At 37.1% G+C, this 17065-nt stretch overlaps 1 protein-coding gene across 5 annotated transcripts in view; it reads left to right on the top strand.

Moving 5' to 3' along the window:
* The window catches only part of NEK7 (NIMA related kinase 7), a 74890-nt gene that overhangs the window by 49284 nt on the left and 8541 nt on the right, over positions 1–17065 (top strand). For 4 of the 5 annotated variants that reach the window (XM_063344736.1, XM_063344733.1, XM_063344734.1 and 1 more), the window contains 4 exons: positions 220–328; positions 2709–2816; positions 10825–10919; positions 15602–15715. In XM_063344736.1, the coding sequence (XP_063200806.1) occupies positions 220–328; positions 2709–2816; positions 10825–10919; positions 15602–15715 (426 nt within the window). Of the gene's footprint in view, positions 1–219; positions 329–2708; positions 2817–10824; positions 10920–14198; positions 14225–15601; positions 15716–17065 lie in introns of all 5 variants that reach the window. The other variant, XR_010072333.1, reaches the window with a different exon arrangement.

The raw sequence follows: 17065 nt of genomic DNA, 5'->3' as shown, positions 1-17065 counted from the left end.
TTTTCAGGATAGCAGTTTTATTGAAATAATGTCATTTGTGGCTCTGTGTACTGACTGACTTAAACGCATACATTGATGATATGTGTATTAATATTTAAGGAAAAAGCTTTCTGTGTCAAGAAGTGTTGCTACACCTTTCTCATTAGGTTGTGAGCCTCTTGTATTTGGTTTTTAAAGTTTTAAATTTTAATATTCAGTGTCCATCCTTTTTTCCTTAAGCATTTCAAGAAACAGAAGAGGTTGATTCCTGAAAGAACAGTTTGGAAGTACTTCGTTCAGCTTTGCAGTGCCTTGGAACATATGCATTCTCGTCGTGTTATGCATAGAGGTAATATAGGATCAAAGATGATTTGTCTTTACTGAACCTTTTACTATGTGAGAATTAAGCTGGTTCCATGCAGATGACACCAAATAACGTCATAATGGAATCGATTTTGACAGCTGACACAATGTATGTTTCGGTAATGTTTTAGAAGTAGCGGAGAAGTGTGACAGAAGCGTGTGGTTGTACATTTGTTGTGGTAGGCATCTGTTTGCAGCAATGGCTTGTGATACCACGTTTTCAAAATAAGGGAGAGTTCTGTAAGTGATGAGACCATGCTACTGCTACCTCTTTTCTTGCTCAGTTCATTTTGCTGGCTCTTACTTTCTGTCCTGTTCTTATTCTACGTTTGCCCATTGTCTCTCCGAGGTGTTGTTACCTGCATTCTTGCACAGCTATCCATCCATTCTTCTCTCCGAGGTGTTGTTACGTGCATTCTTGCACAGCTATCCATCCATTCTTTTCACCTTTTGCACCTTATTTTCTTACAAAAGTATTTGCCTCCTTCCATGCCTTCTGGTGATGTATAGGCCCTTCTCCCACTCCCTTATCTACTGGATTATGTGCTGCCATGAGCATTTTCTTCCCTTCTCTGCTGCTTTCTGCTATTTCCAATCTCTGTGTCAAGTACAGTGTCCCAACAGCCCTTGTAGTTGCCAGCTGTCCCTGTCAGGCACTAAATCTCTTCTACCCATTTTAAACCTCTGGACTGCTGTCTCCTCTGTATGTTGTCTTCATTTTACCTTGTAACTCTGAGTCAAAGAAAACAGATTGTAGTGTAGCTGCTTCTTAGATGGACTTTTTTTTTTTTTTTCCCCCTTGGAAATTCCTCTGGCTATGAGTTGCAAGTTGTATATGGGCTGTCTCTCTGGGTTCAGGTGAAATTACATGTCTCAGGTTGGTGGGTTCCTTCTGCTGGGATGCAGATAGCTGCCTGAAAGCAAAAGTTCCTCAATCTCTGAGCTTTGTCATTTGCAGCCAGAGATGTTGCATGCTTCAGCAGATCAGTTTAGGTGCCTGTGCCCCTGCAAATGTCTTTCCCTTGTGATTCTTTTTTCTTTTTTTATGCATTTGTACAGATATCTTCAAGTGCAAATTCTACAAAGAGAAGTATGTAAAATTACAGATTCTTTCCATAGGGTGTAGGTGTCTTCCTTTAATGCTTTTATGACTAAACTAGTTTATTTCAGTATATTTTAGTTCAAAACCAAAATGAGTTTAAATTCCTTAAACTGAAATACTACCTTTGAAGCTTCTGGCAAACCTATGGCAAATATAACAATTCCATGGTTCCACACCGAAAACAATGACAATTAAAGCTGTTTTTAAGTTGAACTGATACCCATGTTGGATCGTTACACAAAGGGTGATCCGAACTCCTGAAAACTAGGTCAGGTAGCAGCATAATGTAATTGCTTCTGTCTTCTTCTCTAAAGCTTGTAAGGTTTTGTAACTTTTTATTGGAAACCTGAAAATGCTGGTGTTTGAAGGGTTATTAACCATTCCTTTTACTCTACCCATATCTTATGCAGACTTTAATTCCCTCTTATCAAAGTTAGGTGATTTTCTTGAAGTTCAGAGCCACAGTGTGTTGCTCTTGAGCTGATTAAGAGCTAAGCACACTTGCCAAACAAATATCAGGTCAGTTTATTTAGAAGACTAACAGGATAGGTACCTTGTTAAAAATCAGAAAATAAAAATCCTTGCTGTTGTCTCTAAAGGATTGGATTAAAACTTAAACTGAATATTACTTGTGAAAAATAACTGTCTGGGGTATACATCATTATTTTTCTTTGTTTCTACTTGATTAGCCCAGTTCCATTGACAAGTTCAAATAGCCATTCTCCTGAGTAAAACTTGCTGCTTTTTTTTTTTTAATGCCTGCTATTAAAGAGAATCAGTTATCTATTTCAAATAAATAACATCATGCCACTGTGGGTAATCTGATCATCAGAAGTGATGAAAAATATGTTTTACGGGTCTTGAAACATTTTTGGTCTGTTACTTAAGACATAATGAGAGGTTTTCTAGTTCTAATGGAAGTCCTTATATATAGCTGATATGAAGTAGTAGTGAACTCCCTGTATATGCTTCTTTGGGGGTGGGTGGGTGTTGAGGGTGTTTTGGTTTGGTTTTTGTTGTTGTTGGTTGTTTGCTTTTTTTTTTTTAAAAATAATTTCTATGGCTCTCAATTTTTTGCTTGAGCGATGTTTGTACTATTGAAATAATTAATTTGAAATTCTGAATCGCAGACTCTTTATGAAAAGCACAGTCATTTTTTTTTAATATTAGTTGTAAATAAAAGACTCAGTCTATTAATAGAACAGTAGATTTTCTTGCAACCTCATTGTGACTTTTAAATTTCTTAATTTTTTTTTTTTTTCAGATATAAAGCCAGCTAATGTGTTCATCACAGCTACAGGGGTAGTAAAGCTTGGAGACCTTGGACTTGGTCGATTTTTCAGCTCCAAGACCACAGCTGCGCATTCTTTAGGTAAGCTCTCTCCGAGATACAGGCACTGGGGAGGTGGAAGTTGTTACACGGTGGGAATACTGTGCTCAGTCAGGAGGAGGAAGAGAGAAGGTTCAGGTCCCGCTAAAGCTTTTCTTAAATAATAATTAAAAAAAAAAGGTCATCATCATGGACAAATACAGACAAGCTGGAACACTCGGGTGTCACTTTCGGCAGTATAGCTCAGTTTGGTGTTTTTTCCCTTTTTTTTTCTTTTCCCCTTTGTTTGACTCATTTAATGTATGTTCCTGGCTCAAAACAAGTCTTCATGACAGTAGTGTTTTCTAGAAATGCTAGGAAAAATAAGATCGCTAATACAGATGCATTTTTAAAAATTCGTTTGAACATTAATCAGTGTTGGAAAGAACCTAGTAATTCTGTGTGCCTGCATGGGTAGCATTGACGGCACGTTGGTTATATGCTTCGAAAGGGGTTAACAGAGGAACTGCCCTGTTTTAAGGTGGAGTTTCTCAATATAAGCTAAATAAGTCAAGGAGAGATCAGAATTAGGCTTTATAGACCGTAAAGACTTTAAAAACAAAACCAAAAACCCAAACCAACAAAAATAAATCCCAGAAAACTGATTTTTATAAGAATAGCAAAAAACTTTCTGAAATGCGCAATTTATTCTTTGCTAGCACATTAAAGAATAACATTGTATTATCTTTTTCCAAATAAAATTTTCATATAACTTGCATCTTTTGAGTAGCATGTGGAGACTAGGGTGATTAAGAAGCCTTTAAAGAAGAAAAAATACAAATTTGGCAGATATTTTAAGTGTAGGGAATGGACAAATGACAGAATCTAAGATGATCTGAAAAAGAGCAAAGCTTTGTAAATAAAGTAGCATCTGCTTTAAAGAGGAATGTAAGAATTAGTGTTTATCGTATGGTTATGGTTTGGCTTTTTTTTTTCCCAGTTAAGAAAAAAAAATTCTTTTCCCCCGCTGAAGTGGGTGTGTTTAGTGGTTGCTGAATTCCAGCCTGTTCACTGGCTGCAAAGGGTGTGAAATGAACTTTTAGACCCCTCAAGAGCAGGGCCTGTGGTGGCAGCATCCAGAATTGTCTCCTGTTGCTTGTAAAGGGTATTAAGGCAGGCAGAGCACCTGACTGATACTTGAATACAGATAGGTAAAATCAATCCAAATGCTGCTCAGTGAGAATTTTTAACAAATGACAGTGACAATTCTGTAATTAGGCATCTGGTTATTTTTATATGTTTGACGAGAGTGCATGATAAGGAAGACAATGTCTAAGAAAACCAAGAATTGTTAAGTAATACTTGTAATCCCTATTTCAGGGCCATGGGAGGACAAACAAAGAATTGTGTTTGCTCACATACTGATGTTTCTAGTTAGACTATGAAATACCACGCTTCTTGGATTAAAATATGCCGTATTTATCATCACCTCTTAATTTAACTTTATTCAGATAGTCCCAGTTATCAGTACGATTAGAAAAAGAGATAAGATTGATGTTCATCATGTTTGTACCACATTTGAGGTGTGGGCGATACTTGGGTTTACAGCCAAAAAACCCTATTTTAGAAAGGAAATTTTTGATGTGAACCTTACTTCCCTGTCTTCCAGAAAGCCTTTGGTCACTCTTTTGTGCCTTCCTGTTTTTATCATGTCTGGTGCATACTGATACTGGCATGGTCAAAACCATGAGTAACTGCTGAGGCCTGAATAGGACTGAGGTGAAACTCAGACACAGATGTGCAATCTTGCATTAATGAAAAAGAGAGAGCCAGAGGAGAGGCAGTGAGACCAGACTTGAAGTGTGCTCGGGTTCCGCCTCAAAGTTCAGGTATTAACGAACGGTAAAGATCCGATACTAGTTCATGTGCTGCACATGTGCTGCTGTTCACGCTGCCACCGGAGCCCAGTGGCAGCACTGCGGGGATCTTATTTGTTGTAGCTGGCTCCTGCTCCTGCCTGCGAATGGAAGAAGGATGTAAATGAGCAGTGTGAAGAGGGAGCTGCTCCTGGACTGTATTTGCAGGAAGCTGCAAATCCTAATCTGTGGGTAGGAGCACATGAAGAAGGCAAAAGTCAGTTGTGAGGGCGGGAGAGCTACGCTTGCGTTCTGAGGCAGAAGTCAGGAAGTTAAAGAGGAACAAACTGCTTCAGCCCTGGGTTATTTTGGTTCGTTGCAGGGGAATTGTTGCAAAGGGACTGAAGGCTGAGCTAGAGTTAAAAACAGTGTAAAACCCCCAAGCCCTTTAAAGCTCAGCTCTTACAAATACAAGAGTCATCCAGAGACCTGGGCAATAGGGGGATGGAAGCTTTATTTCCAATGTTGGGTGCTGTGTCTTGGTAGAGGAGCTGTTATTTTTTATTTTCTTTTCCCCCCATCTCTTCTTGCATTTCCCTCTTAATGTCAGAATTCAGCCAGCAAAAAGGTTTTGTTCAGCTGTTAACTTAGGCTACAGTGGAGACAGTGACGCTGTGATTTATCATGTCACTAGCAGAGACCACTTTTTAAAATGAATTTGTCATGCAGTTTCTGATGCTGGCTTTCCTGAAATTTCTCTCAAAGTTGTATCTTTTTATGATTCCTCAAACCTTTGGTGCACAAAACCCGGTGAATTACAAACGTATTATGTGTAGCAATTTATACTTGTTTACAGGCTTTATAAAAATTTCAGTAGCAAACTAGATTCAGGCTTTCAGAGATAAAGAAATGTACTAAAATTTTCATTAGCTACAGCTTCTAACTGCTAATTAGGAATAATACTGATTAAATTAGAATACTTGCTGATGGTCCATTTGAAACAAATGAAAATACTGTGCTGGACAGGGTTTGTTAACGTTCTTAACCCTTTCTATACAGCCTTATCAAAACAGCTGAATTTTCTGTTGTGGTGTGCGTATAAATTTTTGAAAATAGAAGATGCTTCTTCCAAAAATACAAAGGAAAGGGAGGCATTTGGTGTTGTCGATTCGATACGAACTTGACAAAATTTCTTGGTTTCAGAAGAGTTTATATTAGAAAGGGGGAGATGATCCAAGAAAGGCTTCTTATTCATTTCCCTGTGACTGAGTGTTAGGGTTTTTATTTTTGTTGGTTTTTTTAATGGCTGAATGCCAGGCCTTATGCTCTTTGATGAAATGGCAATTCTGAGGCCAGCTCATGGAAATGTGCATTTTTTTAATCTTTGTCAGCTATTCAGTGGATTTAAGGATGGGCCATATTTTAGTATTTCAATTGCAAAAAAAAAAAAAAAAAAAAATCACTTTCAGTTCTCCAGTGTGTTTGTGCTCGAGGACTGCACAGTATGCAGTCCAGGTGGATATTGCTGCCATGATGCGAATACCTTCTTGCGGGGCAAAGGAGCAGATCTGCAATCTTAAAATGCTTGAAAGCGAATGATCATCTGTATTGAATTCTGGTGTTTCTTCTGTGGTTTGACAACTTCTGTCATTTCCATGGTACTCCTGTCCCCGGCACAGAGCTACGTTATGAGGGATTTGACTGTAAACTCACGCAGGTTGTGGGGAATAAAATACCTTGTAAAAATGTGTGCAAATACTCTCCTTCCCTCTTACATATGGATCTCTAACCCAGCAGAGGGTGCTGGGGTGGTGATATGCAGCACCGTTTTGCTGTGAAAAGAATAAGCTCCACTTTCATAATCTCAACGAAACCGTTCCGAGAACCTGCACCCTCGGTGTACAGGAAGGCTAGCAGGGACGACTGCAGCTGATTCATTGCAGTCATCAAAGGAGCTGAATTAAAACAGCTGTTAGTTTATGTACAAAAACCTGAGATCTCCCAATAGTTTGAAAGCTGAAGGTAAATTATTGTGCTGTTACAATACTATGTTATAACATAACCCAAGATATTTATAGATCGATTTCTGCAGTTAGACTGCTTACATAATATAGGCTAAGTTGCAGAATTACTTTGGATAAGTGCAGTATTTTACATTCCATATCTGTGACTGAAGATGAACCTATAACTTAGAAATCTCCTACACCTGTATTAAAATAAATAGGTAAAAAAAATAAATGATAGTTACGGAGAATTTGTTGTGTCAGGGGTTGGTTACCCTCACTTTTCCATAACTGCAGCTTTTTTGTGACTTAGTTTGTCTGTCTTCAGCATCAGCCGTTCACCTTGTTAAGCACTTACATGTTGTGTTGAACTCTGTATTATAAAATTTCTGTGCTCTCATGGACATTAAAGTCATTCATAAACACTATCTTTTGATTACTTAAATAAATTAGACCTTTTTTTTTTTTTTTTGAAGCTGAAGTCTTGTTTTGGAAATCTTTGAAAATCAGAAGAGTTACTAAAGTGATTTTTAGCCCCCATCCTGAAGTTGGGTAGTTATATATTCCAATGCATGGAATGTCAGTAATAATTATAGGGTCTCTTTTAAAACTAGTCTGTTAAACACCTTCTGAATCAGCCATTACATTGTTTTGTGCAAGCAGTACTAATATTTACCAGGCCGATTTTTCTCCCAGATTAAAAATGCTTAATAGTACTTAGGGCTAGTTACCATATTTCATTCAACTCCTTGATGCTGTGTCGGTTTTCAAGTGAACACGCTCTCCTCTTTAACTCAGCTGCGGTGTGAGTTATGTGTTTATGCAGGTAATAGGATGGACTGTTTACATCATAACTCCCTTCTTCATAATAGTTTCTTTGCCTCTGATGCTTCAGATACAGTTTCCTGCCCCCTAATAACCACCATTTCCATTATGTCCCTTGCCTCTCCCAGTAGCAGAAAGCTTGCATAAAGAAACAACACTTTCTGGATCTGCAGCATCTTTGAAGGGAGGGAGCTCCAGAGCAGCAGCAGATTCTGAGGAAGCCATTTATTTGACCCAGGCCATTTTCAAGGAGATTACCGTTCACACCTGCAGGTTATCGGAGATGTACAAATGCAGTGAATAGAACGCTAAAGTTACAGATTTTTGTTCTTAAAAATGTAGGCCCCTTAACGTATTACGTCTTTGTCTTGTATTATCCTACTTCTGTGTCTTTAGATGAGAAGATCACATGTCTTTATAGTATTGTGATGTCGTATTTCACTTAACAGAAAAAATAATGATCCAGGAAGGAAATATAACATAATAGCACCTGGTAGTAGCTTGCCAGCAGTACAGTGCTACAAACCGAGATTTAAAGAACTACGTAGCGTTTTAAAGAACTGTTGCAATGCCTTCAGTAGTGCCTGAATGTCAGAATAATGAATGTTTTGTGTTTTGTTCGGTTAAAAACAGTTTACAAGTAGTAATGATGTCTAGCTCTTCAGGTTGTTTTTGTGATTCAATGACTAACATAACTGTAATTTCAATTCCTTTTACTTGTTGGTCATCGGGGGCTTCAGGTTGTATTGCAGTTAAGGTGTTACACTAGGCTAAACGCTGTAAAATGATAGCATTTGTTCTTCCTTTTCACTATCATCAATCTTTCACAGTCATATCAGACCCCTAATGTATCAGCAGGCTTCCCAGAGCTACTGGTTAAAATTACCTTTGCTTTTGGTAAACTATGAACCTTCAAACCTCTGTGTTTTCAGCTGCCCCCTGTGGATTCTGTGAAGCCTGTTTCTGGCGCATTACTCACTGCCAGCGACTCGCGTGAGGGCTCAGAGCAGCAAAGGCAGCGCTGCTGTAACCAGCTACGAACCACATCATTACTATTAAACTTCTCTTTCGTTGTTAGATGAATTCTGCCAACAAAGCATCGTAATATACTAAACCAGTGCATTAATTAATGGATGCAAAATACAGCTATACAGCTGAAAGTTTTCAGAGGTGCCCAAGCTCATGAGTCCTTAGACTAAAAAAAAAAAATTCAAGAGGGAAATACAACAGTCAGGATAATAAAAATATGAAAGCTATGTCATGCCAAATGTTATTTAATTACAGTTTCCAATTTTAAGATAGCTGTCATTAAACTCCTGTTAAAGTATTGCTGTTGATACACTAGGATAAGAGTTGCTTCTGGATATTCTGGTAGCTTTGGTGTTGCAGGCTGCCCATCTGTGTGCTTATTCTCTCACAAGGAAAAGACCATCCCTCTTGACCATTCCACTGCTGTGGGTGAATCCGAACATCCCATGAGAGGAAATGTTTTTCACAGTACTCCGTCACTTCGAGTTGCCTTTTCCCAGCCTTTCTCCTTTTAAGCTCTTGATCTTTGGCGGTCTCGGCTCAGAGCTGCAGTGATTCCTCAGGCCAGCGCTGAGGGGGCCTCTGGGGAGAGGGGCTGCAGCCCCCTCCGCTTTCCCGGGGCTGGAAGTCTCCCCTGAAATATTTAGGGAGCCAAATCCATTGTAGGATGCAATATAGGACCTCTGTCCTTGCATATCTGTTAGAGAAGCATGTTCTCAGTTTACGTTGGTTTGGAATACTGTTTTCAGTGTTGTTTGTCAAGGAGATCAGTTGAAATGATGGGTTACCAGCAGCTGTGGGCTGACCTCCCTAAGAAAGTGTGACATACTTGGAGATGTCAGCCTTTCTAAAGATAGGGCACATTGTCAAAGCAAAACCCTTAATTTTTGGAAATGATTAGAGTAAAACGATTAATCTGGTTAATTAAAACTATTAACCTGATTATTCAGATTTGGAATGAATTACGTATTCACTATATCTTTGTTTCAAGTATTCATACAGACATGAATTCTCAATAGACGAGGCTAATTCAGAAGTGCAGAAGTGACATGAGATCTTTGTGTTAAATAAAATAGTGCGAGGTTCATACTCTAATTTTCATAGTTTGCAGTGAGACTGCTGATTTTAATCTCTGGCTGCGTTACAAGACGTTTTGTTTCGAAACAAGGTCAACTTGAATTGATGGAATTGTTGGTTGTCATCATCAGGATTCAGTGCTTAAGAAAATATTCCACACAAAATTGAAGTAAAAATCTACATAGATCTGTGACTGCATTGCTATTAGGCAGTCATTTGGCAGGGATATGGGGAGAAAGTTCAGAGACAATGCATCAAAATTGACGGTACTGTTATTTTTTGTAACTTTTTTTTTGTTGATCTGTCACATATGAACCCATCACTCAAATACTTCCTTTTTTTTTTTAAAGTCTCTCTCTTTTTTTTTTTTTTTTTTTTTTTTTTTTTTTTTTACAGAGCTGAAACATCTCTCAGAATTTCTCTCTTCCAAGTATCTCGTGACACAGATGGGTAGGGTCTGATTAAAATCAAGGGGAGGGATGTCCTGGAGTATCCAATGTAAATTTGCTCTGGGACAGTCCTAGTAAATGCTGCTTTTCAAGAGCAGAGATGTCTCCAGAGCCCACAGCTCTGAGGCAGGATTAAGCTAGGACAGCCACAGATTTGGGAGCTGAAAAGCCCTCGCAGAGCCCAGTCCTGCAGCAGATGGCCAAGCCGCTCGTAGGAACCTCGGCTTCTGCTGGGCTTGCAGGTTTTCCTACCTTCCTCTCTGGGAAGCTGAAGATCCCGGATTTCAGGCTCAATTTTACTTTCAGATATTCAAACTAAATTGTGTTTATTAGTTTCAAAAGCAGCTTTTTCAGATTTCTATATTTTCAAAAGGAAGAACAGACAACTCATTTAACCATAAAAAAATAAATAAATAATTCAAGCCATAGAAGAGAATCTCTAGCTGTTGTTATTTCCAGCCACAGTGATAACAGTTTGGAAAGGAGCAGGGATGTGTGTGTGTGCGCGTGCGTGTAGTATGTTTCCCTTGGTTCTCTTCAGAAGAAAGTAATTACTTTCGAGCTTCTTGAAAAGCAAAAATTAGAAGTATTCTACAACTGAGTAATTCTGGTGATTAGATATAGTGAAAATAAAGCTGCATTGGATGAAATAGATATCTAATTCGTGTGTATTTCTATCAAACCAAAGAGTCATAATTATGAATTGAAATTATATGTGTAGCAAAATGAGAATATAGAGGACGAAAAATGTTTTTCAGCCAGGAAAAGTGTACTTTTACTGCTATACAATGACAGAGATTTTCATTCAAAAATACTTGTGTATTTATTGCAGTTGGTACACCTTATTATATGTCTCCAGAGAGAATACACGAAAATGGTTACAACTTCAAATCTGACATCTGGTCTCTAGGCTGTCTGCTGTACGAGGTAATATTGATATATACAATGAGCTTAATAATACTGTTGTGTTCCCCACCCCCTGCCCCGCACCCCCCAAGGTATTAAGTACTGGTTTAGGATCTATTTCTATATTTTTGTGGTTTAGAAAAGTCTGTAGCATTGTGGAAAAGCTACTTTTCAGCTATTGTACATCTGTCTGATATTAGCAATGAGAACTCTTAGGTAATTTTAGCATATGAAATACTTTTATTTGTGTGTTACTCAGGACTTGCCTTTTACTGGGCTTGCTACAAGGATTTTACAGCAATTTGTTGAAGATTGGGCATAACTGAATGATTAATAAACAAATAATGACAAGCACATATAAAATTGTTCTGGGTGGTTTAGCGGCCTGTGCTGATTATACAATTTTGGTAATAAATGCATTGAGAAATAGTTGGACTGACTTAAGTATGTAACAAACGCTTTCAAAAACTGCAATATAGTTACTTTATTGCAAGTTTAATTTATTTAAAATTATTTAAAACCTCAGTAAAATAACAAGGAAAAAAAATTACTGTGTGCTTATTACTACTAGATTGGATTAGCTCTCAAGATAATGACTTCTGCTGCACAGACATGTGTAATTTTTCTATTCTTTCTTCAGTTAGTTAAACTATAATTATTGGTCAGTTTCTGTTATTAATACGGTCAAGATTAGTAGGTGACACATAATTTTAAATGATATTATATTCTGAGAAAATAAAGATACAGGGCAAATTGAAATTGAGGCCAATGAAGGTGTGAAGACCAGGTAGGCTTCTAAGGCAACTATGTCTTCAAAGTTCTTTGCGTGTCACTTGTTGATCAAAAGACTAAAATCTTGTGTTGAAGGATGCTGAAAAAAAAATTTCTGTCCATCAGCGGGGGCAATGAAGTCTTTCTAGTCATGTTCCAGATAAAAGCTAAAATACCCAACTCCCTTTTCATTTACCTGCAAGCCACTTGCCTCAGTGAGCCAGCAGAACTCACTTAACTCATGATCAACAGGAGCGGCACCTCCTGTTGTTTTAGCTTTTTGTAAAATAACATTATCAGCCTGTTGAAGTTGTGTGTTACTACCAGGTGTATTGTCTCCAGTAATATTAGTGTACTTCCTATCACTAGCATGTTGCTTTAAATATTAAAAGGGCAAATAGCTCTATTGCAGTTGTGCAGAGTTTTCAGTTCTATATATAGCTGTTGCTTCTAAATCTTTGGGATGATTCCCAGGAATGAAGTCCAATACCTGATAGCAGGTATTTTGGAGTTTAAATCCTGAACTAAAACTTAATCCCATATTGGGATCCCGTAGTACTGACCATGGCAATTTCAGTGCTCCACTTCAGGCTCCTGCTTGTACAAACGTGCAGAGATAGCATAAAGGTAGATGAGGGTTTTTCAGTATTACTGCTTCTTTTCCCCTCATTGGTTTTCTTGAGGACTTTTTAAAATCTGGAAACAAACAAATAAAACCTTTGAATAACTGATTACTATATAAAATTAACACATTTTAAGGTTAATTTTTCTTCTGTGTTATATAATGTAAAGCTGTTGGATAGAAATCAGCATCACTTTTCTAAAGGTTTGTTGTTTGGTTTTTTTTTTTTGAACTTGCTGCTTTGATGCTGGTACAGTGTATTAAACACCTATATGAATATTAAATTTTTCTTTGATCTGGTAAATAATTTCAAAATAGCTAAATATCTTAATTCCACTGGTCAACTCAGCATCTTTAAATACCATTCTCATTTTATTTGTTTTAGAAGTTTTACCGGGATGGTATTTAAATTGATATGATGATGTGTTCATTTTTTTTCCTTATTGTAAGAATAAAGTAATTATTTGGATACTTGTTGTTGATAAATAGCTGTAGTATATGGCAACTTCTTCAACTATAGCTTTTTGGTTTTGTGGGTTTTTTGTTTTTTTGGTTTGGTGTTTTTTGGTTTTTTTTGTTGTTTTTTTTTTGAGAGGCACATTTATCCCACTTAGTTAGTTCTACAACATACCAGATGTTTCAGGTTTTTTTGGGTGGGGGTTTTTGATCATTGAAATGTAATTTTGAAATTTGAGGTGCAGTAAACTCAAAACATCTTAGCATTTTCGTCTTTTTTTAATTATTATTTGAAAGTGGTTACTTAAGGTTCTTCAAGTAAGAAGAACCTTATTATCCATGGTATTTTTATTATCCATGCAGTTTTGTGCTGGGTGTCTTTTTGTGACGTGACTATTGCCTGGATTTTAGCATGTTTTGTTATGTTGATTTCATGTTGATATGTGCTCATATCTACTCTGGATTCTCTCCAGCTTAATTGGAGAAAAGCTGTGGCATGTTTATCACTTCTCAATAAAAGCTTAATTGCTGCTAAATGTTTTCCAGTTATGTTTTAATTAAAGTTTAGACTAATTTGCTATAGTCTATGTTGTTTTTAAAAATTATTGTTTCTAAACTATATTACAGTCTATTATTCAATGCTAAGTATGTGGCCAATAAGATATTTAAAAGTATATTTTAAAGTCTGATTTTTTTTTTAGAGCCCCAGGTATTTCTGAAACCTCAAAAACACTACCACTGGAGTTTTAATTGATATGCAACAAAGTAGACTTTACTAATTAAAATCAAGATGCTGTGCTTTTGCTACATGGACCTTTACATGGAAAAGTAGGTTTTACACATTTCCTTTTATTGTTCAGCGTAGCAATTGCATCCTTACAGGGTTGTAGGTTGGTGGCTTACAGTTCAAAAAAAAAAAAAAAAAGGGGGAAAAAAAAAAAAAAAGAGAGAGAGAGAGAGCTGCCACCAGCCCCGAAGACAGACAGTGGGCTTTCGTCCCTCAGACACCCCCAGAATACTAATCAGGAAAGTCAGACCCTGGAGGTCAGGGAGCAAGTCAATCATTCTAGCGATCGTCTCAGTGTGGAGGATCAAATTAGCCTGAAAAATTCAGCTGCTGGGAGGAGAGGGCGAGCAGCTGTCAGGGGCAGCAGCGAGATGCACTAATGAACCAGATGAATAGTGCAAAAGCTTGAAAATAAAAACAGGACAGTTGACATTTTTCATCTGTCAAAGCAGGAGATGCATGAAAATATAGTATTCCTGTTTTAACTCCTTAGGGGACATTCAGAATTTTTTTAACACTCCGCAGCATTCAAACAAAAGTACTTTTTAATGAACACCTAGAGTACGAAATGAGTATCTGTGCATTTATTTAGAATTTCTGCATGCGTACAGACCCTGCGGTTGATTTTTCTTTTTTTTTTTTTCTTTTCTTTTTTGGTCTTCAGCTTGCATTTTTAACATTCTTTTTAAGGTAAGAGACAACATCATGTAAATCCAAAACAATAACATTGTTTTGGTAATACAGATTTTTTAGGAGTGGTGTAGGGTAGACCTGTAGTATGGTATTTGTTTTGGGAGCTCTACAAGGATTTATTCTTACTCTGAGGTAGTATGAAAAAAGTACTGAATTATTTGAGAGCGGTTTTTATCACGTATCAAGTAAGTGTAAGAGAATGTTGGTAATTTTCTTCATACGTTTTCCCCCAGTGATATTGGTATTTAGCCATGAAGGAGTTAAACTGCTATCTGGAAGACCACAAGACAGATGAGAGCCATTTTCAGCTTGTCCTGTCCCTGCTGAAGCTCACTGAGTAGCACAGCATGGACTAGCGTGTTTCACACACACTCTGCCTGTCTGGGGAATGTACACATTGTCCTTCCAAAATCAAACTTATTAGCACATGTAGAAAAGGGTGACTGACTTTGGGGCAGCGCTGCACTCAAAGCAGCGCTCGTGCTGCTGCGGTTCAAAGACTTAGAAGGCTTTGAACAGAATGGAGAGATTTTTAAATGAATTTTTAAATTTGTAATCCTGCTAACCGTAGCATTTGTTTCCACCTTAAATGTCAAGTTGTAACATTTTCTGGAAATAAAGCGTAGGTTGACTAATGCTGGTCTTAAGCTTGTCATTTATTTAAGTGCTTTCCCACAGATATATTCTTATTTAAGTATTACAATTGTAAAATATAGATGTGGGTGCCAGTTCTGCACTTCTGACGATGTTTTGGGATATTTTTTTAAAAACATATTTTCAAATAACATACTGAATTACAAAGTTTTGGGGCTTGGTTTATTTTTTTCCAGGTATAGGCATTACCTGTAGTTTTCTTGCTTTAAAAAAAACCACCTGTATCGAAGTCTAGTAATAGCTATGAAGGTTACAAAGTCTACTACTGTTATCCAGCATTTTCACCATACCGTATTGCTTTAGATCACATGGTGTTTTCAAATAAATTATGTGGTTTTTTTCCAAAAGGTCTTCAGTGGAAAATTACATTGTGGTGTTTTGTTTTTTCTTCTTGTCTCTCTCATGGTGCAAGGACCCTCCACGCTCGCAGCAGTGTCGGATACTACTCAATTTTTCTCATACTCTATTAATAAAGCTGTTACGGTGTACAATTCAAATACTGCAATATAAGGGTTGTGACAGGTATGACTGTACAACGTAGAATAAGCACACACAGTGGTTACAGTAATAGTTTTGGAACTTCTGGTTTAGGCATTGTGACACTTCTAAGCAGGGAATCCAGAGTTGTTAAAAATCACTTTGATTTGTTCGTATTACAGATTTTATGACAAAACAGGTTTACTTAAAACCAAAAGAAAACTGTACATTTTCTTTAAACAGATGGCCGCGCTACAGAGTCCCTTTTATGGTGATAAAATGAACTTGTACTCCCTGTGCAAGAAGATAGAACAGTGTGACTACCCACCTCTCCCTTCAGATCACTATTCAGAGGAAGTAAGTGATTTTCCTGTTCGTGGGCTAGAGCCTTGGTTTATGTAAGCTGGCGCGCTTCCAGGGAGGTAAATGAACTTGTGTGATTTTATGTTATTTGCAGATTATGCCCGTAAATGTTTGCTTGTTGAACTCGCTCAAATGTTCCTGTCAAAACAAGTCCCTGATGTGGTTTTAAATTTTGGGGGTTTAATGATGGAAACCTCATAGTGTTAGCTTCTTAATTTCATTGAGCTTCCTTGCAAGTATGACAAAATGCTTTCCCAGAATGCCCAATGATATGTTCTATGTGCCAGAATGGGATTGAATCTTACATCTGTAGTATACTTTTCTAAAAGCACAACTCTACAAGTTTATGTTGCGCAGTAAATTAGGGCACTAGCCTTGTTTCTCTAGGGGCTTGCATTAGAATAGCTATAATGTAGCTCACTAGTAAAAATGAATTGTTTAGTTCCTATTTGTCTGCATTATAAAACTGTGGTGTGCCATTCGATAGAATTGAACGGCAATTTGTTTGCAAGAAAGAGTGGTTCTTGACAACGGTAATAATAAATTTCAGAGAAATACAGGCAGACATAATATAATTGAATTTGAACAATATACTCAGGCATATCACAGCCGTGTTTGTTTTAAGCTGGTAGGTAACAGTTCTTTACTGTCATTAATGCACTTAAGGGGGGGTTACTTGCTTTTTTCAGCTCTAAAATGAAAAGAAACTAAATAAGATAAATTAAATATTTTTCTTAGTGTGAGTAACAGAATGGAAAATATAAATGTTTGCTTGTTAATGTTCTGAGATGCCAGTTTTGAAATACTTTCCCACTTTGAAAAGAACAGGGCAACCTGATAGAAGCTGTAAACCAAAGGACACATATTAGTAACCAATTCTAATTGAATTCAGTCTACATGAATTAAAGATTACTTTGAAAACGCAAATAAACACGAGCACTGAAATACTTCTAATAAACATAAAGCATTGTGCAGTTTCAGTTATGGAGTAGGAGCTGTAATTCCAAACCTTAAATTTTTTTACATTCAGAGACAGTGATTGAACTATTAATAAAAGATTACTGCCCAGTTATTTTGTTTTGTTTTGTATTTATAGTGACAATTTTTCCCCTTTTATGAAAAAAAAATGGGCTTAAAAAGATAACCCAGTGACGCTACAAAGGATGTAATTTATGCACTATACCTCTTTGTGGGTTTTCCAATTAGTCCTTTTACCGGGCCTGTTTTTAATTATTATTTATTGTAGACTATAAATATGGCGGTTCATATAACCAACTTCAGAACTGGAGGCCTGGAAATACAGTAGGGTGTGAACAATAATGCAAAATGATAGCAAGAATGTCA

This window comes from Chroicocephalus ridibundus, chromosome 8, assembly GCF_963924245.1.
Source record: "Chroicocephalus ridibundus chromosome 8, bChrRid1.1, whole genome shotgun sequence".
In the NCBI taxonomy this organism is placed as follows: Eukaryota; Metazoa; Chordata; class Aves; order Charadriiformes; family Laridae; genus Chroicocephalus; species Chroicocephalus ridibundus.
This window is presented reverse-complemented; position numbering and strand designations above follow the sequence as displayed.